At 38.1% G+C, this 27962-nt stretch overlaps 1 protein-coding gene across 13 annotated transcripts in view; it reads left to right on the top strand.

The window, feature by feature from the left end:
* Window positions 1-27962, top strand: part of rgs3a (regulator of G protein signaling 3a) — a 190176-nt gene that overhangs the window by 119766 nt on the left and 42448 nt on the right. For all 13 annotated transcript variants that reach the window (XM_079872133.1, XM_079872122.1, XM_079872131.1 and 10 more), the window contains one exon: window positions 1-682. This exon is cut by the window's left edge and continues 125 nt beyond it. In XM_079872133.1, coding sequence (XP_079728259.1) covers window positions 1-682 — 682 coding nt within the window. The remainder of the gene's footprint in view (window positions 683-27962) is intronic.

Genomic DNA, 27962 nt, shown 5'->3' with positions numbered 1-27962 from the left:
TCTCACACTGCTGGAGGACATGTGTACCTCTCTGGAGGAGAACCTGGTTCCTCCGACACCTCCACCCTCCACTGAAGGAGAAGATGGCAGAAGCACAGAGAGCAGCGTCAACGAGGACGAGGGCAAAGAGAAAGAGTTCTTGCACACACGAGACTGTGATGAGGAAAAACAGCTGCTTGTTGATGAAGATAATGCGTCAGATGCGCTGGACACGAATGCTCCCCCTTCATCATCATCTTCATCATTTGTCATCCCCGAGCTTCGATTGGATCGCTCCTTCAGTGCGGACGCCCTCTCCACCCCCGGCACCGATGAAGAGTACGAGAACGAGGATGAGGATGAGGACGAGGATGAGGAGGAGGAGGAGGAGGATAGTGACGAGAACTACCTGGAGCGCAGTGACAGTAAACGCAGGAGCATGGTCGAGGCCTCTGCATGTGAAAAGCACCCGAGCGGACTCAGCGTGCAGAACTCCCTGCGCAGACGCACACACAGCGAGGGAAGTCTTCTCCAGGACCCGCGCACGACCTGCTTCACTTCTGATAATGCCATCCACTGCATGGAGGGCTCAGGGACACACACGGGCGGGTGGACGCTTCCCTCACCCAGAACCCTGAAGAAAGAGCTGACGAAGAACGGAGGGTCCATGCATCAGCTGTGCATGCTGTTCTCCGGGAGAAAAGTAAGTCCAAAGAGTTTATTTATAATTTCCCTTTGCCACGTTAGTTGCTTCAGCTGATATATTAGTATATATAAGCACCACTCACTTTCTTGACAAAAGCACATGCACAGCACAAGACAAAGACACAAGGAATAGTTCACCCAAAGATATAGGGCCCTATCATACACCCGCTGTGTTTTGGTAGTTTCAGCCCGACGCAATTATCATTTTCACGTCCTGCGCCGCGTTGTTTAAATAGCAAATGCATTTGCGCCCATTTGTGCGCCCATGGACTGCTGGTCTGAGAACGAGGTGTGTTCAGGCGCATTGTTGGCGCGTTGCTATTTTGAGGAACTGAAATAGACTGAGCCATTGTCAATGGTGCAGTTTTTTAACTTATTTAAAGTGCGCGTTAGTAATATGAGCCTATAGGCGGGTCCACAACGCGCGTACATTTTGTCCCGTAGATGGTCTGCTTGTGTGTGAGGTTAAAGCACATGAGCTATCTACGGAAGAAAGTGTACGGGCAAAACGTAGAATCCGTTTCCCTGCTGAGCGTTTCCCTGCTCAGTTTTTCCGCTTGCAAATTCCTCCATGTAAATAGCGAATTCGCCATGGCGCGAGCGCAACTGGCTTTTGAAGGGAATGGGAGATGAGACTCTGATTGGTTTATTTCATGTTACGCCCAAAACACACCCATTACTCATTAAGAGAATAGAGACAAAACACACCCATTACTCATTAAGAGAATAGGGACAACACTTTTAGACCATGCGCCGGGCGCGCCGACCATTTTTCCCGTCGTTAAACTAGCAAAAGTGGATTTGGACACGACCTAAGTGCACTTGCGCCGTACGCTTTAGACCATGCGCTTAGATCGTTAAAATGGGGCCCAAAACATTCTGTCATCATTTACTCATCCTCACATCTTTCCAAACCTATGAGATTCTGCTCAATCTAAGTCTATAGGATGTTTTTGCCAGGTGAAAATCAAAAGTCAGAAATGTTCTTTGCATAAGCATTGTAGGGCGAAGGTTAGGGGTTTGATCCAATCACATCAATCCATCATGAACAATAGAAGTATTGACACTTGCCTTAATTAAACACCAATAATTAGTTTCTGTAAATTTTCCCAGACATAAGTAAGGACCCTGTAAACATGTGTTTACTTGAGCACAGGTTATTAACCCTCAGGGGTGCGTTCTCCGAAACTACCTTAACGCTACGTCGTTCTTAAGTTGTACCTTAAGAAGTACCTTATCGTTAATACGTGGTTTCCGAAACCTTCTTAGTTAAGTATACCTTCTGTAAGTCATACGTTCGTAAGGTTGGTCTGGAGCGCTCTTAGCTATACCTTATCGCTGCTGACGGTTCATACCGCTAGTGGCCACCACTACGCAAAAAGCTTTTTTACATCGCAGTTTAATTACACATAGAAAATTTTATATGAACATTTAATATAAAATCTGATTTAGTATTAAAATTACATCTTTACTTTACTTTAAAATTTTACACATAAAATACTTAAGTTGTTATAGCCTACACCCAGTGTATGGAAGTGTTTTCATTAATAAAGTTTCCATACACTAATGGTTGTTAGCTTTTTTAATTACTATCCTAAGGCACATCAGCTGGCGAACCATTTGACAGAAAAGGCTTAGGAGTCTATATAAAGAAAGATGAGTTTACACAAACTTTATAGCTATGGCAGTAAGACAGCGAGTAGGCTACTTGTTTTAAATCAAAGACGGCGCCGTCCGCGGAGCCAGTTAGTGTATGTCAACTACATGGCTGGTGGATAATCAGCATACGTTGTGGAGAACATTTACACACTTATGGCCGTGAGGGTTTGGGATTGCACACTTGCTAAATTATAAACACATACTCATATTTATTTCTGCATGTACATATTTCAATGAGCCCCGATAAATGCAGTTTGTACTATTTCTAAAACGCTTCTTTATAAAGAACATTGTTTTCTCAATACTTTACCTATACCGCTGTGAAGGAAAGAGCGCACAATCGATCATCGAGGCATCGATATCAACGTATTCAGCGCCTCCACCATGGACAGCGCCTGCTAAGGTCGAACTTAAGAAGGTTTACCTTAAGCAACATCCTAAGGTATAGTTCGGAGAACACACGTAGGAAAGGTATACCTGTAGTTAAGGTGTACCTTTTGAGTCTTCGTAGCGCGCTAAGAGACAACGTTATCGGAGAACGCACCCCTGGGGTCTAAGGTGTTTTTGGGGTCCTTGAGATGTTCTGACATGCCCTGACATTTGTGCTTTTTTCAGTTGCTTATAAACATATTAATGGCAAAAGAAAATTACACACTATTTAGCACAAACAGGGCTACCATAATATGTGAGCAACAAGAATGTACATGTCTGCATTTTTGAGAGAATAATGTTTATGCGTGGTTATTGAAAAAACTAAAAACTAAAGTTTCTGAAATAAGACCACAAAACACATACTAAATATGTGCCAATAAGACTTTTGTCTAATGGATGTCATCGCCTAGTGTTTTTTCTTCAAAATGATGTGAAAATCATCCTGCCTAATCATTCACATAACACAATACATTGATTTGAATTTTGCAAAGCACTTTCTGTTTGGAAAGGCAATATTCGAGTGGGCGTCAACGATCATGCATATTTAGTGGTTCACACCTCAGGAGACAATGGGGCCCGCATACTTAATTAGCCATTCATTCAGGTGAGTCACTGAGCCACAAGAATGCAAGAGCAACAGTTGGAAGCATCTCAATTCTTTTTTATTTTTCCACATATTGTGCTTGCAATTTGGCCTATAATATCCAAGGAAAACATGTCTAGTAATTGTGCAGTTAATTCTCATACTGTATTTTCAGTTTTGGAATATTTATCCTCTCCCCAAATTTGTCACTAATAAAACACAATAAAAATTATTTAAGGAAAAGGCTTATATTTACCTTTTAATAGTTTGTTTACATCTACCTTGTAAATATATATTTTTTATTAAAAAGGTTACAATTACAACAACAATTCAAGTGTAATCTTTCTTTGTAAAAACTAAAGTATACATTTTATCATACATATTTCAAAGTTAAGGATTTGATTGATTATTTGATTATTTTTGACAAAACATACTATATTTAACATGAGCAAAAATTGGCAAACAAAAGCTTATTTGAGGTGGCAGATATTTTACAGTAAAAATGTATAATCTATCCAAAACTAATCAACGAAATGTTGTCTTTCATATGTCTGTAACATAGGTCTTTCATTTTTATTATAAGAAATATAAATGTTAATTTGCAGTTTAATACGTTGCTTATACAAATACATTTTATTTCAACTCAGTAAAAATTTATTTTTACTCAGTATAGCAATACAGTTTGCTAAAACCGAAACATTCATTCACAAACAGAAACGCCTGACTGTAACGTTGTTTTTATGAAATATTAGGGCATATAAATGTTAATTTTTACTCAACTCAGTATAGCAATACAGTTTGCTAAAACATCATCATTCATTCACACAGAGACGCAATTTAAATTTAAACTCTCTTTTTGCGAGCTGTGGTAAACAGCGCGCATCTCTGTGGCTGCCGTTCATTCATTCACAGAAACGCGATTAACTTGAGAAGGAAAAAAAACTTACTACAGTATTCGGATCCTCTCTCCTCGCAATACCCGCACTCTGAGGTAGATTTTCCATTATTATTATTCCTCACAGCGCTGCCAGATGGTGTAAACAACATATGATTAAACTTGTGTTTTCTCGAGCTGATATGGGGGCGTTCACAGGTTTGCTTGGATTGCCTCAGTAATTTGCGTTTGAATAGCACGCGCTCTCCGTGGGCGGGTTCACATTACATTTGAATGAGCTCTAATTAGCTCGACTGGAATCGCTCTCTTTTAATACAGATTTCACAAGATGAGAATATTTGTTTTTTATATAAATTACCTCATTTAAAAGAAGAGAATTCCAGCTTCATGCCTGTGTGTCTGTATGCCTGTTTGACTGAGTATTCGCTGAGTTATTGTTCATTTTCGGACTCGTTTCAGAATGGTCTTCACTGACAGAGAGAAGGCAGAACTTGCATCACGTTTATTTTTCTTTATTTGGCAAAAAGCACAACACTTTGTTTTTATTGTGAGTATACACAAAAATAATACACTCTTAACAGAATCGATTGATGTATGAAACTTGCTTGTAATATCAAAGTCAACAGAGCAAAATTAATTTCTTTTGAACTGAACTGAAAAAAAGCGAGCTGGTATCGCCGGCGATACCACCGACCCCAGGGGGTTAATTGCCTTGAAATACAGTGATTATTGATATACAAACAGCACCATTTCAGTCATAGTTTAACTTTACCCCTAAACAAGGTGCATAAAACGAGGAAAGCACAGATTTCACATCCCCTTTTAACAGTAACTTGTATTTATTGAGAGAAAAGAGATATTTTTATACTAAAATATAAAATGCATTGGATTTTAGATCACACGTTACTGTGTCTGGGTTAGTAATTATGTTGTAAGTACTGAATAATAATAAAAATCACGTACATAAAATGCATTTACGTTTTGTAGTTGCTATATACACAGTTATTGTACTTTTGTGCTACAGTGATATAATTAATACAATTAAATTAGTTTTTAATAACGTGTGGACAAATTCTGCTGATATTTTCATGCTCATCATTCCATATGTAATCTGATATATTGATATTTGTTGATATGGCTCAGAATGAACACTGTTTTGTCCACTAAGTGGCGTTCTGTCGATTTATTTTGCTCTTTAAGCAGTTTAAACAGTATTTGAAGACGTTATCAAGCTCTTTTATGTCTTCTCATGTTTATGTGCATGCCTGTCAGCGCAAGCAAGCGTGAGTTCTGTTGATCCAATTTAAATAGAAACAAGTATACAGTGCTATGCATAAGTTTAGACACCCATGCTAAAGTTGACTAAAAAGAGGAATAAAAAATCATCTTTTGGAAATTGAACTTAATGCCTTAATTTAAAAAATTAGGAAAAATCCAACCTTTAAGGACACCAATTTTCTTTGTGAATGAATAATGTATCGTAAATAAATAAATGTTCTTCCTTAAAATACAGGGTGCATAAGTTTGGACACCCCTATGTTAAATTCCCATAGAGGCAGGCAGATTTTTATTTTTAAAGGCCAGTTACTTCATGGATCCAGGATACTATGCATCCTGATAAAGTTCCCTTGGCCTTTGGAATTAAAATAGCCCCACATCATCACATACCCTTCACCATACCTAGAGATTGGCATGGGGTACTTTCCATAAGATCATCTCTCAATGCAAATCAAACCAGCTATTAGGCTAACTGAAATAAAACCATGCCAATCTCTAGGTATGGTGAAGGCTATGTGATGATGTGGGGCTATTTTAATTCCAAAGGCCAAGGGAACTTTATCAGGATGCATAGTATCCTGGATCCATGAAGTAACTGGCCTTTAAAAATAAAAATCTGCCTGCCTCTATGGGAATTTAACATAGGGGTGTCCAAACTTATGCACCCTGTATTTTAAGGAAGAACATTTATTTATTTACGATACATTATTCATTCACAAAGAAAATTGGTGTCCTTAAAGGTTGGATTTTTCCTAATTTTTTTAATTAAGGCATTAAGTTCAATTTCCAAAAGATGATTTTTTATTCCTCTTTTTAGTCAACTTTAGCATGGGTGTCTAAACTTATGCATAGCACTGTACACCATATCTAGCTTTTCTACACACCTTATACTGTGCATTACTGAAGACAGAGATGCGTTCCTCTTCCTCCTTCATGAGAACCACTGCAGTGTGATGTTTCTCTGGCTTTCATCTCTTATTTTTCTGTTATGCCTTTTTATTAGTTTTGCCTTTTGCTCAAGGCTTTTGAGTCGTAGTGTTTTTGAGTTTTGTTTGGCACATAAAGTGGCACACATGCAGACTGGTGCATACTGAGCAAAGGTCAAGGGTCAAGCGATGGCATCTTTCTGTTCATTTACTGTGCGATGTTAAAAACTACAGGATAAACAACATCAATTGACCACAGCTTGAACTTCCACTCATTTTAAACTCGAGGTAACACAAGCAAAACCATAACTGTGCGTCAGACTAAAATGAATTGTCAATGAAACTCTCTTTTGAGTCAGTTCTGTTACATGTGTTGGTCAAATGGATTAGCAAAATGTTCTGGATAAGAATCATTTGGACAGCTTAATCGTTTGAAAGGGTTTCACGCTTTCTAAAACTGTAGCACAATACTGAGAACAACAAGAGTACTGTGGTAAAAGTGAATTTTTAGCTACAGTTGACTGAAACAAACCTGCAAAAAACATTTTATAGTGTGTGTATGATGTAAAAGTATCATTTATTGCCATGGTAGGGACAGTATATATTAATTTGGCTTGGTATTAGCACCTGATGCTGTCACTGTAACATGATACTGCTATGTGAAGTCCTTTAAAGATGGTTTTTAGTCAATAGTGACACTAATGCTACACAATAGTACTATAATAGTAAAATGTAAAAAATGGTGCTCTCAACAAATTATTGGTGCTGATTTTCATTAATGGACAAAAAAAATCTTCACCCGGACAAGGGGACATGAAAGATAAGAGCGCATGATGGGAAGTCTTCGTTCTAGTAGGTACTAATGAAAAGTGTGTGTGATTGATTCAAAGAGAGTGAATGAGGTGAATGATTCAAAGTGAGTGAATGAGGTGAATGATTCAAAGAGAGTGAATAAGGTGAATGATTCAAAGAGAGTGAATGAGGTGAATGATTCAAAGAGAGTGAATGAGGTGAATGATTCAAAGAGAGTGAATGAGGTGAATGATTCAAAGAGAGTGAATGAGGTGAATGATTCAAAGTGAGTGAATGAGGTGAATGATTCAAAGTGAGTGAATAAGGTAAATGATTCAATGACTCATTCAAAAAGCCAGTTTCTTGTTGCCTACTGGCTTAACAATGTAACTTGCTCAGATTACCAGTGAAAAATCCTCACCACTGACGCACAGACCACTGACAGCCTGTCTAGGACATGCAGACACAAACAGTTTGGCATGCCGTGCGGCCAATCAAATTCCAGGAAATATCTCAGGAGGAGGACTGTGTGCCACATTACATTGTCTGTCACATACAGTTCAAAATGAATCTTTCTTTACCTACTGTAAGTTTTAACTTTCTGCCGTTGGTGGTAAAACTACATAATTTAAGAAACCACATTAAAAACTCATTTTTTTGCACATTGTTTTTTGGTAACACTTTACTTAAAGGGATAGTTCATCCAAAAATAAAAATTCTGTCAGTAATTACTCGCCCTCATGTCGTTCCAAACCTGTAAGACTTTCGTTCATCTTCAGATCACAAATGAAGATCTTTTTGATGAAATCTGAGAGCTTTCTGCCCTTCCATTGACAGCTACGCAACTACCACTTTGACGCTTTAAAAAGTTCATAAAGAGATCATAAAACTAATCCATATGAATTTAGCGGTTTAGTCCAAATTTTCTGAAGAGACTTGATCACTTTATATGATGAACAGATTTGATTTAGGCTTTTATTCGCATATAAACAATCATTTATTCCTTTATGTATAGTGCATTGTAAAGATATCCATACTGTGTGATATGTAATGCATTATATCTTTTCATAAACAATTTAAATCAAAGTTAAATTGCATTATATTTGCAAACTCTTTTTTACATACAGTATAGGTTGTTTGTCATGTGTTAATGCATTATATGTTCTAAAGGTGTGTTCAATGAATAGATAAGTATTATAATGCATTATAAGTTGTTGCAACTATTCATGAGATCATACAAAAGATGCATAATTAATGCACTAAAATACTTTTATAATGCATTTTATATAAAGGCTTTAACAGTTACCGTTCCGTACCGTGATAGTATTTTGTATTTTTACTTGACATGCTTCTTTAATGTTTTGATCATGCATACAGAAAGTGTTTTGTTTCCTCAAAGCTTTTGCTGCATCAGTGAGCAGATTCATTCCAGTTCTGCACCTAAAATAATGTCAAACGTTTGATCTGAAATATTTCTTCATAAATCTCCGGCCTGATCCTGCAGTGAACTGTGTGCCATCATGTGCCGCTTTCTGCTTTTCTTTTAGTCCCTTTTGAAGTGAATCTTCACTTTTCATTCAAATCTATAGGCTAACTGAGTGAAGTCGATTGTTGCTACTATGACATATCTTCAATTAAAAATATGGACATCTAAATATAGGTATTATAGTAAATTCTCATATGCCGGAATAAAAGTCATTTCCCTTTCAAATAGATCCCTTTTACTGGGATTCTGATTTGGTATTATTGAATATTAAGTATTCAAATAAATGGTCAAAAACACAATTTAAATTGAAATAAAAGTGCACATAAATCTGTGAATTATATCTTCCCCCTTATACCCTACCCATTAAAACCAAGTCATATCAAAATGTGCTTTTTTGTTATTAATAACAGTTCTTCAGCCATTATTATTTATATTAATTATTAATAGCCACATTTTCAGAAATTGGTGCAACCACCAATCCAGTGCATGCGACCTCCTGTCTTCTACACGTCTGCAAGTCTCTCATTATGAATGAAAATCTCCAGTAATGCAGTGGCTCGTAACTCACTTCTCTGCAGTTCACTTCAGAAAATATGAAACAGAAGCTACAGAATAAAAGCTCCAGTGATGACGGTCCCTCTCAGCTTCTGTGTCTGGTGCATACCGAGACTATAAATATCCTGAACGGACACATGATCCTGTGTCTGTCTGCGCACGCATCTGGAGGAAATGTGTGTAAACGAATGTCTTCCTGGGAGAAGATGATGTTTAGCCGTGGAGACAAACGACACGCAATTTCATTACGTCTCAGAAACACAAGGCAAAAGACGACACTTTCCTTGTATTGATGGTCATTTGTTAAACGCGGTTATTGTTGGATATATACCTAGTGTATAGAAGAAAACAAGTTTTTTTTTTTTTTGAAAAACAAATAAACATGAGTAAATAATGACTGAACTTAGATGGTAGTCATAGTAATAGTCTTGTAATCTTTTAAAAGCCATAAACTGACATTCCCAGAATTTTGTATATGTAGCACACATGCACACACACACACACACACACACGCATGCACGCATGCACACATGCACACACATACAATCACGCACACACACACATGTACACACACACACACACACAAGCACGCACACGCATTCACACACATACAATCACGCACGCACACACACACACACACACACACACACACACACACATATACACACGCACGCACGCATGCACACACATACGCACACACACATACAATCATGCACACACACACACACACACACAAGTACGCACACGCATTCACACACATACAATCACGCACGCACACACACACACACACACACACACACACACACACACACATATACGCACGCACGCACGCATGCACACACATACGCACACACACATACAATCATGCACACACACACACACACACACACACGCATGCACACACATACAATCACGCACGCACACACATGTACGCACGCGCACACACACACACACACACACACGCACACACACACGCACATACACACACACACACACACACACACACACACACACACACACACACTATAATTCAAAAGTAAAATTTGGACACAGTAAGTTGTCAAATTAATACTTTTATTCATCAAGGATGCATTAAATTAATCAAAAGTGACAGTAAAAACATTATAATGTTACAGAGATTTCTATTTCAAATAAATGCTGTTCTTTTGAACTTTATATTCATCAAAGAATCCTGTAAAACTGCATCAGTTTCCACAAAAATATGAAGCAGCACGACAGTTTTCAACATTGATAATAATCATAACTGTTTCTTGAGCATCAAATCATGATTTCTGAAGGATCGTGTGACACTGAAGACTGGAGTAATGATGCTGAAAATTCAGCTTTGATCACAGGAATAAATTACATTTTACAGTATATTCACATAGAAAACCGTTACATTAAACCGTAAAAATATTTTTACTGTATTTTTGATCAAATAAATGCAGCCTTGATGAGCAGAAGAGACGTCTTTCAAAAACATAAAACAATCTTCCCGACCCGAAACTTTTAAAATAGTATTTGTACACTGCATGTAAAGTAATCACATGTTGCCGGATGCAGTTATCTCTTTTCTCTTTTTTTGTACGGTTATTTACTTGGTTTACTCGGCTTTGTCCGCTCTTTCCCAGTTGCTGCGATTCTTTTTCCCTGCCATAAATCCTCGATCTGAAGGAGACTCGTGGATCAGTCTTTACACCAGACACCGGCTGATGAGTCTCAGACTGTGTGTTTGATGGCCAGAGTTGAGGAGGAGACGTTTGACATGTTGGACCGGATGAGACGGTGCCTGAAGCTGAAAAGCAGCTTTAAAGGGGACATATCATGCTAAATACACTTTTTTATCCCTTAAATGCATTTTGTTGTATATTTGGAGTGTTTAGAAGTACAGAAAAGTTGAAATTATTCTCTTCAGGTGCTTCGTTGATATCTTTATATTCTGTTTTGGCCTTATTTTTCAACCTGTTCCAATTTTTCTGTTATCTATGACGTTTTGTGAACTATTACGTCACAGTATTTGCAGCGGAACTGCCAAATAAGGACATTGACTTCCAGCCCAACACTTCGAGCAATCCGCCATTATTATTTCTCGCTGTGATTTTGTAGTCCAAGCTAAAAGATGCAGAAGTTACGAGAGGGTAAGTTAAAATGTTCGGTTGTTGGATGTAGTAACCCACACGCTTCATTACACCGTCTAATGTAGATGAACTGCCGCGCTTGTGACAGGGCGCATGTTTAACTGAAAGAACGAGCAGAGAGAGAGAGACCCGGTCACGCGCGCACTCTCTCTCTCTCTCTTCGGAGCCAGGCGAAAGTGTAAACAAGACTTCACCGTCTCCAAACTAGACGCTGTCTTGCTCTCTCTCCCTCGCACAAATTAATCAAAATAAATCGACACGGTGGTAAAAGGTCGGAAGACCAAAGTTTCATGTGTAAATACAGTAACACACCATTGCGATACATCCATATGAAGACGTTGTTCTGCCGGTTCGTCGTCTTCATTTTCATCTCGCTCCGGCTCCGACTCTGGCTCGAACATGTAAGGCTGGCTGGACAAGTCTTCCGTTGTTGACATTTTGTTAATAACGTGTGAATAAAAAGTTTCTGTGCCACTAGATAATCGTATCTCTTCTATCAAACTACAAAAATGGCCGAACGGGGTGGAGTTGAACCGAGTGTCACCTCTGCATCCTGGAGAGGGGGCGGGATATGAAGTGTCTCAATTGTATTTAAAGAGACCGCACCAAAACGAGTTGCTCTCAGACGCACATCAGAAAAGGGGTAGAAAAGGGGCCTGTGGAGCTATAATAATGAGGAATTCAGACCCAAGCATTGCAGTTCCGCTTTATATAGACTACAAATGTATGATTTATATGTAAAAAGGAACGATTTAAAAGCATGATATGTCTCCTTTAAACCGTATCTTCCATCCACTGTGAAAGAAGAGTTCAAATCACTCGCTGAGACGATGTTTCATGAGCTTGATGTGTGTTTGACTGGGCAAAAATATTCTGGACTATATTTTCGGTTAGTATGTGTGGACAGGAATCGCATCAAGAGGGGCAAAAGAAAAGTAGGAGGCGTTAAATATTATATATTATATGTTTTCGCAACCCACATTACAGTGAAAGAGTGTGTGTGTGTGGTTCTGACATCGACATCAACCTTTTCAGATGATTCAGCTTCTGTAGGTTGTGTTAGCAGTGTCTAGGAGTGTTAACTCCTCTTAACATCAGAAAGATCTTGAGCTTGAGATTTCAGGAGTCAGAAGATCCTGCTAAACTGGAGGTGGAGGTGGACATCGCGGAGAGTAAATGTGCATTGACAATAAACTGGACTGGACTAAAAGTGTCTATGCACGGAAAAAAGTTAAATCAACATGCTATTTATTTCAAGTGCATTTTTATATTGGTCTAGTTGAAAGTCATGGTTTTAAACCTGTTAAAACGATTGAATCTTCGCAATAGAAAACAAAAAAGAAACCCAACAATGAATAATAATTATAACCCGACAATGTTATAATAATTACATTCTGGCTAGCTTTACTGACTGCATAAATTATTGTGGATTTTATTATTTCTGGGTTATTTTTTAGCACATAACAGAAAATATGATGCATATTTGAAAAAGACATCCCATTAAACATTAAGGTCTTTTAAAGTTATAACTAATTTAGCTTTTGTTTATGATGAAATGTTATTTGTTTATAATAAAAGTTCTAAATTATTATATTGACCTACATCAAGTAACATTTTGGCTTATGTCTAAAGAAAAATATTGATTAATTATGGTATTTGTAGGTTAACCAGCCCGTTCTTGGTTCCTGGCGGTGTCTTCAATATCAGCTCATCAAGTATACTGATAATATGAAATATACTGAGAACAATCACTTAAAGGGATAGTTCACCCAAAAATGCTCCGACGTTTCTCGTTTTAGACTTCTAATTCGTGACCGGTGTTTTGTTTTGCTCGATCATCGTCACAGCAAGTCGATGCGTACGGCCGTCTGCCGGAAGCTAGTTATTATAGCTAAATAAAGTTTTAAATATTAATATTTTTCTTACAAAAACCCATCGCTTCAGAAAGCCTTTATTAACCCTCTGAAGCCATGTGGATACTTTTTTTAATGATGGATGGATTCATTTTTGGGGGCTTCAAAATCTCGCCCCTCATTCACTCCCATTGTAAAGCTTGGAAGATCCAGGATATATATATATATATATATATATATATTTTTTTTTTTTATTTTTTTTTTTAAATATAACTCCGATAGTGTTTGTTTGTCTGAAAGAAGACACTCATATACACCTAAATAAAGGTTCCAAAAGGGTTTTTTCCCAGCGATGCCATTGAAGAACCATTTTTGGTTCCCCAAAGAACATTTCAGAGAACAATTCTTCAAAGAATCATGTGTTTCTCTGTGTCAATAATTTCCCCCCCATCTTTTTCCACTGTAAAGAACCTTTTGTGCAATGGAAAGGTTCCATGGATGTTAAAGGTTCTTTACGGAACCATTGATTCCATTAAAGAACCTTTATTTATAATATCGTAGGATGGCTTGAGGGTGAGTAAACATGGTATAATTTTCATTTTTGGGTGAACTATCCCTTTAATGTGGCAGGAGAAGCCAGTCAGCACGTCACAGCCTCGATGGTGTGGTGTTTGTGTTGACCCACAGAGGGCGCTGTCGTCATGTTTTACACTGATTACTGTTCTGCAATTAACAAACGTGAGTGAATGACCTTCAGAATGAGCTTTAGTTTAGTATGATACACTATACAGTCAAACCAAAATTTATTCAGAAACCTTCAACATTTTTATAGATTTTACTGGTAGTCACTGTATGAAGAATATTTGGGTATAATATGTCACAGTTTACTTTATTTTGCTCTCCTCACTTACATTAATGAGCTATAGTGTCCTGCACACACTAGTATAAAAAATATCAAAAATGATATCTGGTGTCTGAATCATTTTTGGTTTTACTGTAGTTTATCACAGTATTATTTGTGGAGACTGGTGTTGTTTGGCACAGTTATGTTGTGATTCATATTTGGATGCTGAATGAAAAACGTGAATACGATCACTCTGTGAAGACGACAAGAACGATCGGCTCCTCGAAAGGAAAAATGATGATAAGATTGACCGTGATTGTCTTTGATGCACCAGTTTGCTCAGCTGGAAAGCAGTGACAGTGTTTGTCCTGCTGCACATCTACTTGTTGCATAATTCAGCGTATTACTGGGAAAGCTGCGAGTCAGTGGTTGATGATGTTAAATCAGGGTTATGTGCTGTGGTTGCTATAGCAGAGCTGGTGCCAGTGTGTTTCTGACGGAGGCAATGCTTTAGTTCAATGTTCGACACACAGCAAGAGTCAGTGATGCAGGACAAGTGTCTGGAAATGAGTGAAACACACCGTGTAACAGCCAGTTAACCGTAAGTTGTTGGGATCTGTTGTCATGGTTTCAAAACTTCTGGCTGGCATGGCACTGGTTATTAAAGTGTAAGGCTGTGGATTTTTATTGGCCGTTTGTGTGAATGTACAAGTTTCGCCCAAAAATGGAAAGTGTTATGTTAACCCTCTGGTGCTTTATTTTCAGTTTATGGCACTGGCTGTGGGAACACACACACACACACGTCTGGTTCACTATCTTTGTGGGGACTCTCCATAGACTTAATGGTTTTTATACAGTACAAACTGTATATTCTATCCCCTTACACTAACCCTACCCCTAAACCTACCCATCACACACACACACACACACACACACACACACACACACACACACACACACACACACACACACACACTAACCCTACCCCTAAACCTACCCATCACAGAACACTTTCTGCATTTTTACATTTTCAAAAAAATACAATTTAGTATGTTTATTTACCCATTCCCCTCATGGGGACCGCTGGCTGGTCCCCACAATGGAGGTGATCTCAGGTTTTACTATCCTTGTGGGGACATTTGGTTCCCACAATGTAATATAAATCAAACGCACACATACACACACACACACACACACACACACACACACACACACACACACACACACACACACACACAGACAGACGTTTACTTAGCTATACTCTCCTCTTATATCTCCTCTTACACTATCCCTACCCCTAAACCTACCCATCACACACACACACACACACACACACACACACACACACACACACACACACACACACACACACACACACACACACACACACACACACACACACACATTTACTTAGCTATACTCTCCTCTTATATCTCCTCTTACACTAACCCTACCCCTAAACCTACCCAACACACACACACACACACACACACACACACACACACACACACACACACACACACACACACACACAGACAGACGTTTACTTAGCTATACTCTCCTCTTATATCTCCTCTTACACTATCCCTACCCCTAAACCTACCCATCACACACACACACACACACACACACACACACACACACACACACACACACACACACACACACACACACACACACACACACACACACATTTACTTAGCTATACTCTCCTCTTATATCTCCTCTTACACTAACCCTACCCCTAAACCTACCCATCACACACCCACACACACACACACACACACACGCACACACACACACACGCACACACACACACACACACACACACACACACACACACACACACACACACACACACACACACACACACACACACACACACACACACACACACACACACACACACACACACGTTTACTTAGCTATACTCTCCTCTTATATCTCCTCTTACACTAACCCTACCCCTAAACCTACCCATCACACACACACACACACACACACACACACACACACACACACACACACACACACACACACACACACACACACACCCAGCATTCCTTTTCATTTTTAGAGTTTTATCATTTTTTTCATTTCGTGCTGTTTATTTTGAAACGTTTCAACTGTTCTTTTGATGAGAATCGTCACACATTAGCCCCAGCTGTGATGAGAGATCAGGGCCGTGAACGGTTAGTAATCGAGCCGTGCCGAGCCAAGCTCAAGTGGAAATATAACTGGAACCATTTCTTGCTGTTCTTAGAAGCGTTCGGCTCGACAGTGGAAAAGTGGCTTTTGATATGCGATACCTAATTTTTATTAAGTAAAGTAATTACGTGTGAAAACACTGTTCTCAGCAGTTAGGGAATGCACAGCCCTGTATAGGAATCTAGTGGACAAACAATGGTATTACAGACACATTTTCTTTACTTCCTTCCACCAGATGGCACCAAACTGCCTCCATTAATTGGATTTTAAACAGTTTTGCATTATTTTTTACTTAAATATTGCATAAATTTGGAAAAAAATTCAGGAAATAGTTTTGTTCCTAATATTTGTATGACCTCTAAATGAGCTCCAGAGGGATAATAGTTGATATGCAACTAGCAACATTATGATGTTTTTTTAAACACTGATTTACTTTCAGAGAAAGTAAAAAGAGTAGGGTAAACATCCTGCATAATTTCTCATTTTGCATCTCATAGGAGATAAAGAAACTGATATTTGGGGGTTGAACTATCCCAGGATTCATTAGTGCATCTGCTGATCTTTCTCCTTTTGCTTGGCTGTGATGTGTATTTACGTCTGTGTCTGAGAGAGGTCAGCCCGTGACCCGAGACTCCAGACACCAGACACCTCTGCTCCACTTTATGAACCGGAGTCGTTGAGTCTGTGTGTCTGACAGGAAGACACAATTATTCACATGCTTTCTGGCTTTCATGAGGCCTTGATGAGTTTGACCCTTTTTCCTTTTGTAAAATCCCAAATCCTGTACAGATGCTTTTCAAACAGAAGAGAAAGAGTTCCTATTTATGTGTTTATTTATTCTTGAACTTATTAAATAAATAAATGCATTAGTTTTATACTCTAGCTTACCCTTGAAACTTGACATTGGGTATTGCGTTATTGTTTGCTCTTCTACAATAAAGTACAATAAGTCGTTTTGGATGAAAGTCTCTGCTACATGTAAATGGAGATTCTGGGCTCTATCTTACACCCGGTGCAATGCAGCGCAGAGCGAGACGCAAGTGTGTTTTGCTAGTTTCAGCCTGACGCACTTAGGGACCGTTCAGTATTTATGGAAGGGGCCACCGGAGGAAAATAGGGGAGGGTCATGTCTTTTTATTCTTTGTTGAGGGGAGGGTCATCCAACTTTTTTTAGTCTAAGGGGAGGGTCACCCACATTTTGAGAAAACAGCAACATTTCAAAGTGGCTTGTTTGGTGCATATTTTTTTACATGTAGCTCCATGTAGCTCTCGCGGTCTCGGCCCCCCATCGCTATCAGATGCGTCTGACCCAACAAAAATCCAGTTTGGCGCTGTTTGACAGTATGCGCTCAGAAAAAGTGCATCATGTCAGAACAGAACGGCAATGAAATGTTTACCGGCAAAGCTATGAAGCAAGAGCAAATAATGAACTTTTATGATTGCGAATAAGTGCAGTGTCCTGTGAGTGTAACTCCACCGCTGCATGTGATGTGAATGTACGTCGAGTTTTACAGTATTGGGAGGCGCCAGAACTGCAGCTGATAGAATGTGCGCAGTATAGCACGATACTAGCCTACCATATTTTAGTTTCCATCCTTATTTTGTTTCTGCAATAATGTAAGTGAGTAAATCTACTGAAATTTCCACCATAACAGTGGAGTGTGATGTGTAAGGTGTAGGGCTACCACATCTTTAAATTACAAAGGTAGGCTACATAATAAAATACGTCTAGACCAAAAAACTAGTTGAGGATAAATTCGTTAAAATTGGGCAATTCCAGCGTGACATTTGCAGTCAAAACTTGAAATATAAATTCTCAGAAAATGCATTTAATACCAATATATTGAAACGTCTGTTTATATCATACTCCCTTAATAAAGGAGTCAAGACATTAGAAAAATATCAGTCTACACGTGACGCAAAAAAGCTTTTAACTTTTAGGTGGCAAAATATTTTTTAGTAATTCTATTACACTGCGCAAACCAAAAGTAATATACCCACCGGATGAAGAAGGGTCGGCCTCCACAGAACATAAAATATTATTTTTATTTTATTTTTCGTGTTCGCATTTATGAGGAAAAAAAACAATGTTATGGACGTGACAGTTCTCCGTTACGGGCATGACCGCTCTGAGAGCGACTTTAAAACTTTCACAGAGACCTCAAACAGAAAGCACAAAACCTTTCTCTAAAGTGAATTTCATTTTTTTATTAATTGTATCTTAATTTTAATCAATGTTTCATCAACCAACTGCCTGGATTTAAGAAAATATAGTAGAAAATAGATAATCAGGACACGGAGGCGGCGGCGAGTGAACTGGACTCTCGTCTCATAAATGAACCGAAACTCAGCGTATGGTAGGCTACTTGCCTCACAGCCATGAGAAATATATAGAAAGCTTAAAATGTCTACTTTTAAACAGAACAATTCAAAACGAATATTATATTCTATATTAATAATGCTATAATCATTACTTTTGCCAGTTCTTTGTGACAGCTTTTAGATGCTTTACTGGCAGCGCCACCCACATGTTGAACGTGTTACACTGCATCAGCACCAAAAACAAGATTTTTTTCAAATCTAAAATCAAAAATCGTGATACGAACCGAATCGTAGGTTTGGTCTATCCTTACAGCCCTATTAAAATGAGAAAGCAGGAGTCTATGGTTGTAAAAAACAATGGCTATCTGAACATCTTTGCCAAGCGCAAACCAGAAGTAGGATCAGAATAAATTATCGGGGAGGGTCATGCCTTTTTTCACAATCATTTTGGAGGGTCATAGAAAAATGTATTGCTGGCGAAGGGAGGGTCATGTATTGTTTGACTACAGATCTCAAAACTCCTCCGGTGGCCCCTTAAATAAAAAACGAACAGTCCCTTATCATTTTCACTTCCTGCGGCGCGTTGTTTAAATAGCAAATGCATTTGCGCCCATTTGTGCGCTCATGAGCTGCTGGTCTGAGAATGAGGTGTGTGTTCAGGAGCATTGTTGACGTGTTGCTATTTTGAGGAACTGAAATAGACTGAGCCATTGACCAACTGAAACCTGCTATAAAGTCAATGGGGCAGTTTTTTTTTTTTTTGTTATTTAAAGTGCGCGTTAGATGCCAAATATTAAAAATAAAAGGATTACAATGTAAAAGATTATTATTGTGTATATAAAGATATGGTAGAATCCTGTAGATGGTCTGCCTGCTCGCTTTAACCTCTCACACACACACACACACACACAGCTTTAACCTCGTGCACGAGCAGATCCGTTTCCTCGCTAGAGAAGCGTTCATTTTTTCCACTTGCAAGTTCCTCCATGTAAATAGCGAATCCGCCATGGCGCAAGCGCAACTGGCTTTTAAAGGGAATGAGAGATGAGACTCTGATTGGTTTATTTCACGTTACGCCCAAAACACACCCATTACTCATTAAGAGAATAGAGACAAAACACACCCATTACTCATTAAGAGAATAGAGACAACCCTTTTAGACCATGTGCCGGGCACACCGACTATTTTTCCCGTCATTAAACTAGCAAAAGTGGATTCAGACTCGACCAGACAGGGCCCTCTGTGTTTGCCAGAGATATTGGAGAACCGAGCGTCACACAACCTGAGCTACAGGAATGCTGCTTCAATATCAATGGAATGCCACTGATAGTATTCAAGAGCTTTGTTGATGGATCTTCAAAGAATGTATCAATGATTTTTTTAAATTTAGTTTCCCTGCTGGATTTGACTCATGTAGTGTTGAGAGAGGAAGTCCACAGGATGGTGACCCACACAACACAGTATTCACAAACATCCTTCATCACAGGATGCCAACACACAGACAGGAAGTGCCTATGTTCTGCTTTAATAGAGATCAATAACAGCAGGAAGGGTAGTTAACACACACACACACACACACACACACACACACACACACACACACACACACACACACACACACACACACACACACACACACACACACACACACACACACACACACACTCATCATCATCATCATCATTCCCACCTGCAGTTATTATTGTTTTTTGATTACAACATGGTGCAAGCATCACTATTATTAGTATTATTAGGGAATTAAACACATTACTGAAATGATTAAACTATTAACTCTTTCCCCGTCAGAGTTTTTATGAAAAGTTGCCTGCCACCGCCAGCGTTTTTGATCATTTTCACAAAAATTTCATGGACCCCAGAATGTTTTGTTGGATGAATATCTGAACATGCAATGTATAAAAATAAATTAAAAAAAGCTTCATGCATTATTTTTTTTAATCAACTCTTGAACATGGGTACGTTTAATAAAAAAGCAACATTTTGAGCAAAAAGCTGAGAAAATCACTTTTTTTTTGGTCAAAGACTACATCTGGATGGGATTCATAGCGATGATCAAAACACAGATGGAGTCGATCGAGTCCATCAATACCTCTAAAGCTTCACAGTCCTGTAGCTCGTCCTGGGTCGACATTTCATTCAGTAACATTAGGCGGTTTTGATTTATATGCTGTTAAATGTTGATGATTGCGTTATTTTACATATGCATATGATTACATATGAGAACGCTTGTTTTTGCATCTTCTTCGTGTGTGTTATGATCAGGAGATTCAGTACTCTTTCAGAAGATGTGTAATAGCGCCCCCTACTGTATAACAGTGAAAACAAATAGGAATTAATAAAATTCCTGATTACAAAACTGATATGTAATCTGCGTCTGGAAAACTTTCGCCCTAAAGTGAAATTCCGGATCTCGTGGAGTCCTATTGAAATGAGTCGACTTTGACTGTGAAAATGTGCCGAACAACGGTAAATATGACTTCACCTTTACTTTTTAAAGGTGGTTTTAATACTGGCCACATTTACTTTGGTCTGAATCCATGTATGATTGTTCAGCGCTCCCGGATTCATACTCACTTTATTGTATCGAACCTCATGCACTTCCATTCATCTTGCATCGTCACAAACGCACACTGTGCCCATGATCGAGAACGCAATGCGGTTGCTATATATATCTTTTTTAGAGTAAATGACACTTGTGTCTATGTCTGTCACATATCGTAATTCAATGAAAACACCGAAAACTCAACTTGCTTAAAATTTAACCCTGAGATGCGTAACCCATAATAATCCAAACAGGCAAAAAGTTGCAAAAAAAAAGACCCACACACTATAAAGGTGAAAAAGCAAATGTGAGATTAAAACACAGCTTTACTGAAGAACGGCAAATGTTTCTGTCACAACATGACCTTTAGGCACAGAAGAAGGTCATTTGTGACCCTGGACCACAAAACCAGTCACACGGGTCAAGTTTTTGAAAATGAGATTTATACATCATCTGAAATCTGAATAAATAAGCTTCCCATTGATGTATGGTGTGTTAGGATAGGACAATATTTGGCCGAGATACAACTATTGAAAATCTGGATTCTGAGGGTGCAAAAAAATCGAAACATTGAGAAAATCTCCTTTAAAGTTGTGCATTTATGTTGGCGATTGTGCTGCATTCACTCACAGAAATACATGTTTTATATATTTACGGTAGGAAATTTACTAAATATCTTCATGGAACATGATCTTTACTTAATATCCTAATGATTTTTGGCATAAAAGAAAAATCTATAATTTTGACTCATACTATGTATTGTTGGCTATTGCCACAAATAAACCCGTGCGACTCGTGACTGGTGACGTGATCCAGGGTCACATTTGTGAAAATGGATGCCCTTTTCTCAGTAAAGCTGTCGTATTTCTATCGCATTTGTTTTTTGTTGTCCTTTTCAGCTTTAGTGTGTGGGTCTTTCACATATCACAATTCACCAAACTGATTATTCCCAGTCTGTGTGCGTCGTTCACATCACAAAACCATATTCTGCTTCAGACTAAATTACCAGTGAAATCTCCATTAGTCAACACACCTGATGGAGGAATAAAATCTTCTTAAATTACTTCAGTTTACATCTAATGAATCTGTTTTTTGTTTTGTTTTTCACGACCCTTCACCCGAGTCATATCTAGAAATCAGAATTTCAAAGAGACTACAACCTAGAGTTGTGATGGCAGGTTTTGCATGGACAAACACCACACACATTTACATAAAAAATCTAGTTAGAGAATTGAACGGATGTACACATGAACGTGTGAGCTGTGGTTTACATGAACACACATGACACCTGTTTGCTCAGACGACAGGTTCTTCTCTGCGAGGCCTTTCCTCTTCCTGGCTTTCTTCAGCTCCGTTACTCTCCATTGTGAAGCGGGAACCCTCGGGAGCGCAGACATGACTTCAGGGTTCGTATCCACATCAGTCTCACCCAGAGCCAGCACAATACAAGGAAACTCACAGAGACCAGCGCAGATTAATATTGCAGCGGTGATTCAGAAACAAGCATTGTCCATGTTTGAATTGAATTTGAAGAGAGGAGGGAAGTAATAATAACACAAGCGTGCAGGAACATCTGCAGTCTGCAGATACTGTGATTGCTCAAAGAGAAATGGCAGGTTTACCTCTGTGCAAAAACCGCAAGCTAAAGACAAGTGTCAGTCAAATCACCTTCATTTTAAAAAGTGCTTTTAATATGTGACCCTGGACCACAAAACCAGTCTTATGGGTACATTTTTAAAAATTGAGATTAGGACAATATTTGGTCGAGATACAACTATTTGAACATCTGGAATCTGAGGGTGCAAAAAAACTAAATATTGAGAAAATCTCCTTTAAAGTTGTCCATTTATGTTGGCGATTGTGCTGCATTCACTCACAAAAATACATTTTTGATATATTTACGGTAGGAAATTTACAAAATATCTTCATGGAACATGATCTTTACTTAATATCCTAATGATTTTTGGCTTACACTGTTTTGTTGGCTATTGCCACAAATATACCCGTGCGACTTATGACTGATTTTGTGATCCAGGGTCACATATAGATTGTTTCAAAGCAGTTTTACAGTGATAATAGGAAATTAAAGTAACAGAGATTTATTGGCTGTACAGCAGCTCTAGAATAAAGTTATTGTCCAGCTTAAGTTAGTTTTTGATTGATTCACTTCCGTTGCAAAGATCATTAGTTATTAACTAACACGAAAACTTTTAATGCGTTCTGGCCATTTATTTTCACAACAACAGTGTTTGGTGGTTCGAGAACGCAAACTTTGAAATTAGGTTCCAAGTGTAAACTTCAAAAACGTGAATCTGTGAAAACGTTTTTTCTTTACAAAGTGACGTCGCCAAATTAGTTGTCTGGCCTTTGACAGTGTCAAACACAACTAGAGGTGGACCTGGACACGATATGCTGTCTTTTGGACGCTGGTATGATCCCAGCAAGCAGTGTGTCTGTTGTCCTTACACTGTCAGAAATAGGGGTACAGAGTCCATTTCTGTCCCCCAAGGTACAATCTACACTAATAGGGCTTATTATTGGGTCAAAAAGCATTAAAAGGTACATATATACCGTTTCTTTTAAAGGTTAAGGTACAATATTGTACCGTTGAGGGTACAGCCCCAGTGACAAGCCATTGAACCCCTAAAGGTACAATTATGTACTTTATTTTCTGAGAGTGATCATGGTAATTAGTGTTTCCTTTAAGTTAGCACTTGGCCATTGACTTTGGTTAAATTCTTTCTCTTCCAGCAACTGTTGAAAGTGCATGCTCTCACTATTGTCTACAATATATCACGCTCATGACTGCAATGATATTCTTTTTACTATGGGCTTTTTTCACATTCATTTCTTTTACAAAATGTACAACATTCTTAGTCCATGTCTGCTGTATTCTCAGCTGTGCATGAAAGTCCTATGACATTTTGATGCAAGAGAAGATATGTACTGTACAAAGTTGAATTTACATACTACTGATGTTTATTGTTTAGTCTCTTTAATAAAAGCAGTTTTGACTTTACTTTAACATTTCAGATGACTATTCTGGTCCACCAGCGAGACCAGCACTATATCAGCATAAACTATTATATATCAGCATATAATAGTTTATGCTGGGTTTTTGAGATGTCGAAAGCATTATTACAGTTTTGTGGTTTAAAACAAGGGTTTAAAACACTGAAAACTGAAATCATAATCCTGAGCGAGTTTGTTTTTACACAAAACCTTCAGCAGAGTCATGCGTTGTTTTTGTCGCCGCACTGAAATCAATTCAAGTGTCACGCGTTCGACGGCTAATTTAGATAAGGAGCTGATTAAAGTTTCAGCGCTAGCTACACAATTGTGTGGAAAAACACATTTTATTTAGCATTATTATTCACAATGATCTCTTGAACTTCACAGAGGAGAGTGAATCATGCTCAATCTCTCTATTTTTTATGCAATTGACAATTGATATGTAACACCTGCTCTTATCAAGTCAAGTGTAGTCACCTTTACTTATACAGCGCTTTATACAATACAGATTGTTTCAAAGCAGTGATAACAGGAAAATAATGATTCAGTGATGCAATTCTGCTGTAAAGCAGCTCCAAAAAGACAACAGTAAACAGTCTTTGTTTAGTTGAAATCAGTTCAGTGTTGGTTCAGTTTGGTTGAGTCTCTGTAAAGTAAAGCAATAAAGCAGAAAACAGTGATGTCATCATCCAGCGTTCCTTCTGTTTTTGATTCTTTAAATCGGGCTTTCTAGACATGTTTCTTATTTCCTAGCACATTTCCCTCTTTGTTTGTCCTGATTTGTCTCTCTCTCTCTCTGCAGTGCAGGTTATTTATAGCTCAGGGCCAACACACACACACACACACACACACACACACACACACACACACACCTCACGCTGGGAGAGATTCGGAGCATGTGTTTTCTGGAATGCAAGGAGAAGATTTCCCAGAGACTGCATGAGTTTCAGTGTCTTTTACAGTGTCAACAGCATTAGTTTAATCTTAATAATCACACATCTGTTATTGGAGACATAACTGCCCTCGTGAGAAAGAAGTGCATTTAGCATACTTTTAGAAAGAGCACTTATTATGGAAGGAATATACTAAAGTGCGAACTGAAAGAAATGTTTTCGGACAACTAATTATTTGTTTTTTGCAATTAAGTGAAAAAGTATTATGGTTTAAATTTATATTAAATGCAATTAAGAGTGTTTTTTTAAAGTAGGACTTAAGTAGATATTTATATGTAATTTCATAATTCTATTATCTTTGAAATATGGTTAAAGTTTACTGCTGAATGTACTGACAAGTATTTATGGTAAACTAAAATGCTTGAAGTTGCAAATGATGAAGTTGCAGTTTTGTAAATGCGACAGTCAAGGTAAAATCAAGTAGGCTTTACATGTGCTTTTGTGTGTTAGTCAACACATCAAAATAAGTGTAGGCTGCTTCTTTAAAGCATGACAAAAGATTATTAAAAATACATAATGATTTAAAATGCCCTTTAAAGTGAAAGTGTAAAAATGTTTACTCTCTTTAGTGCACATTTAATACAATTAAGCACACTTTTTCACAAGGGAGTAAAATAATTACTTAATTGTATGGAATGTTTCAATGCACTAATTTATTGATTGCGTTGAAAAAAAAGATATCAAAGAACTTCAGTATTAATATTATTGTAATATTGTTGCACCCTGTCAGGTTTTTTTTTTTTTTTTTTTTGGCTGCTGTTTGCACATCTCTTACATAACACATAATAAACAAAAGGAAAGTTACAGTACAGTGTATAATCTCCAAATATTCCCACATATGCAATAAATCGTAACTGCATGGGGACGAAAACAAAAATGAGTAGAGGATACTCACAGGATATCCTTATTATATATTACATAGCTCCATTATGATTGATGGTCAAATTATTATTAAAGGGGTGTTTGATTATGATTTAAAATTTCTAACTTTAGTTAGTGTGTAATGTTGCTGTTTGAGCATAAACAACATCTGCAAAGTTACAGCGCTCAAAGTTCAAAGCAAAGGGAGATATTTGCTTTTACAGAAATCTTTTTGTAAGGACTACAACAAACGGCTGGTAGAGACTACACCACATTCCTCCCGGCTTAGTGACATCACCAACCCTAGAATTTACATAAACCCCGCCCCCGGGAACATGATTTATAGATTATCATGACAGAATATGCTAATCAATGACTAGAAGATAACTACACATCAGCTTCATAAATTCATCAACTAACCATTCAGAAATGTCCTGTTGCTTCTACATGTTGCCACTTCTTCTTGAGTCTCTCCATCATTGTCTGAATCGGTTTGAACATAAAAGGCTAAAAGTTTTTTAAATTTTCAGTGCATGTGTGTGTGTGAGGTAAAAGGACACGAGCTGTTGAAGCTCCGCCCCCTGTGCCGGGAGCAGCAGCTCATTTGCATTTAAAGGAACAGACACAAAACGGTGCGTTTTTGCTCACCCTCAAAAAGTGACAATTTTAACATGCTATATAAAAATATCTGTGGGGTATTTTGAGCTAAAACTTCACATACACACTCTGGGGACATCAGAGACTTATTTTACATCTTGTGAAAAGGGCATTACACCACCCGTTTAAGGTTTGCAAGGATCACTATTACAATTGCATTTTTTTTTTTTTAAGTAATGCCCTATAACATCCAGAACATTCATTGCAGCGTGCTAAAAACACTCATGGCACCTTAAAAAACACACACAGTCCTGTTAATGAACAGCTGTGACGTTCAGTAGCCCTCTGTATTGGAACATAACTATGGCCACCCTTTAGTGCGCGTTACACACACGTCACCAGTCAAGAATATGACCCACCTGCTCGGGAATAAATAAATACACACAAATGGTTGTAGCAACATGAACTGTGTTTACATAGCAATCTAACAGCCAGAGCTTTATGATGAACTTCAAATCGTCATCTTTACTCTTTAAACATTATCCTTACAAGTTTAAAATCCCTTTTTTCCACTGTTAACACGTGACTAGTATTACACATATTTGACATTTATTGTAATGTGTGCCTTGCTCCTCTCAAGTTTTTCTCCTGAAAAGACTGCCACCATTGCTTTCGGCTTGAAGGCACCTAAGGATAGTTTTCTGAAAAGTTGCTTTGAAACAATATTCATTGTAAAAAATAAATAAATGGCATGACGACTTGACAAGTGATGGAAACATTTTTGAAAGTCGTAAACAACCCCAGAGTAAATATTGCTACATCTGTAGTCCACCTGAAGCCTTCGTATGATTGTTTTATGGACGCCTGCTCATCACACACTAATGGACTTCCTCTAACGTCATTTTACATGTGTGTGTGCATGTACGTCAGTGTCATTCTGATGTTTGTACTTGACATTTAGTGGGCTCTTTTCGTTGAACAACAACACTTGTACATTAACTGCAGGTGAAGTCCTCCCTGAAGTTATCTCTCTTTTAAAGGAATAGTTCACCCAAAGATTTCTTTTTTAAAATATATTTTCTTTATTGAGTTTTATCAGTTATAATTACAATCATCTTCCCACCCCCTCCCCCCTACGGCTCAAAAAATAATTATAAATAGATAGAAAAAAAATATATAGTAATCTTGAGCCAAGACAAATTCTAGATTTTCCAGCATCGGCAGTGAAGGAATCAAGTATTCCACGTTTGCTTAGTCCACATGTTTTCTTTAAACATGAAAGGCTTGACAGCAGCTATGAGACATATGAGTCGTCAATATGAAG

This window comes from Squalius cephalus, assembly GCF_949319135.1.
Source record: "Squalius cephalus genome assembly, chromosome: 5".
NCBI classification, from domain to species: Eukaryota; Metazoa; Chordata; class Actinopteri; order Cypriniformes; family Leuciscidae; genus Squalius; species Squalius cephalus.
The sequence above is the reverse complement of the archived record's forward strand: the minus strand, read 5'-3'. Positions and strand labels throughout refer to the sequence as shown.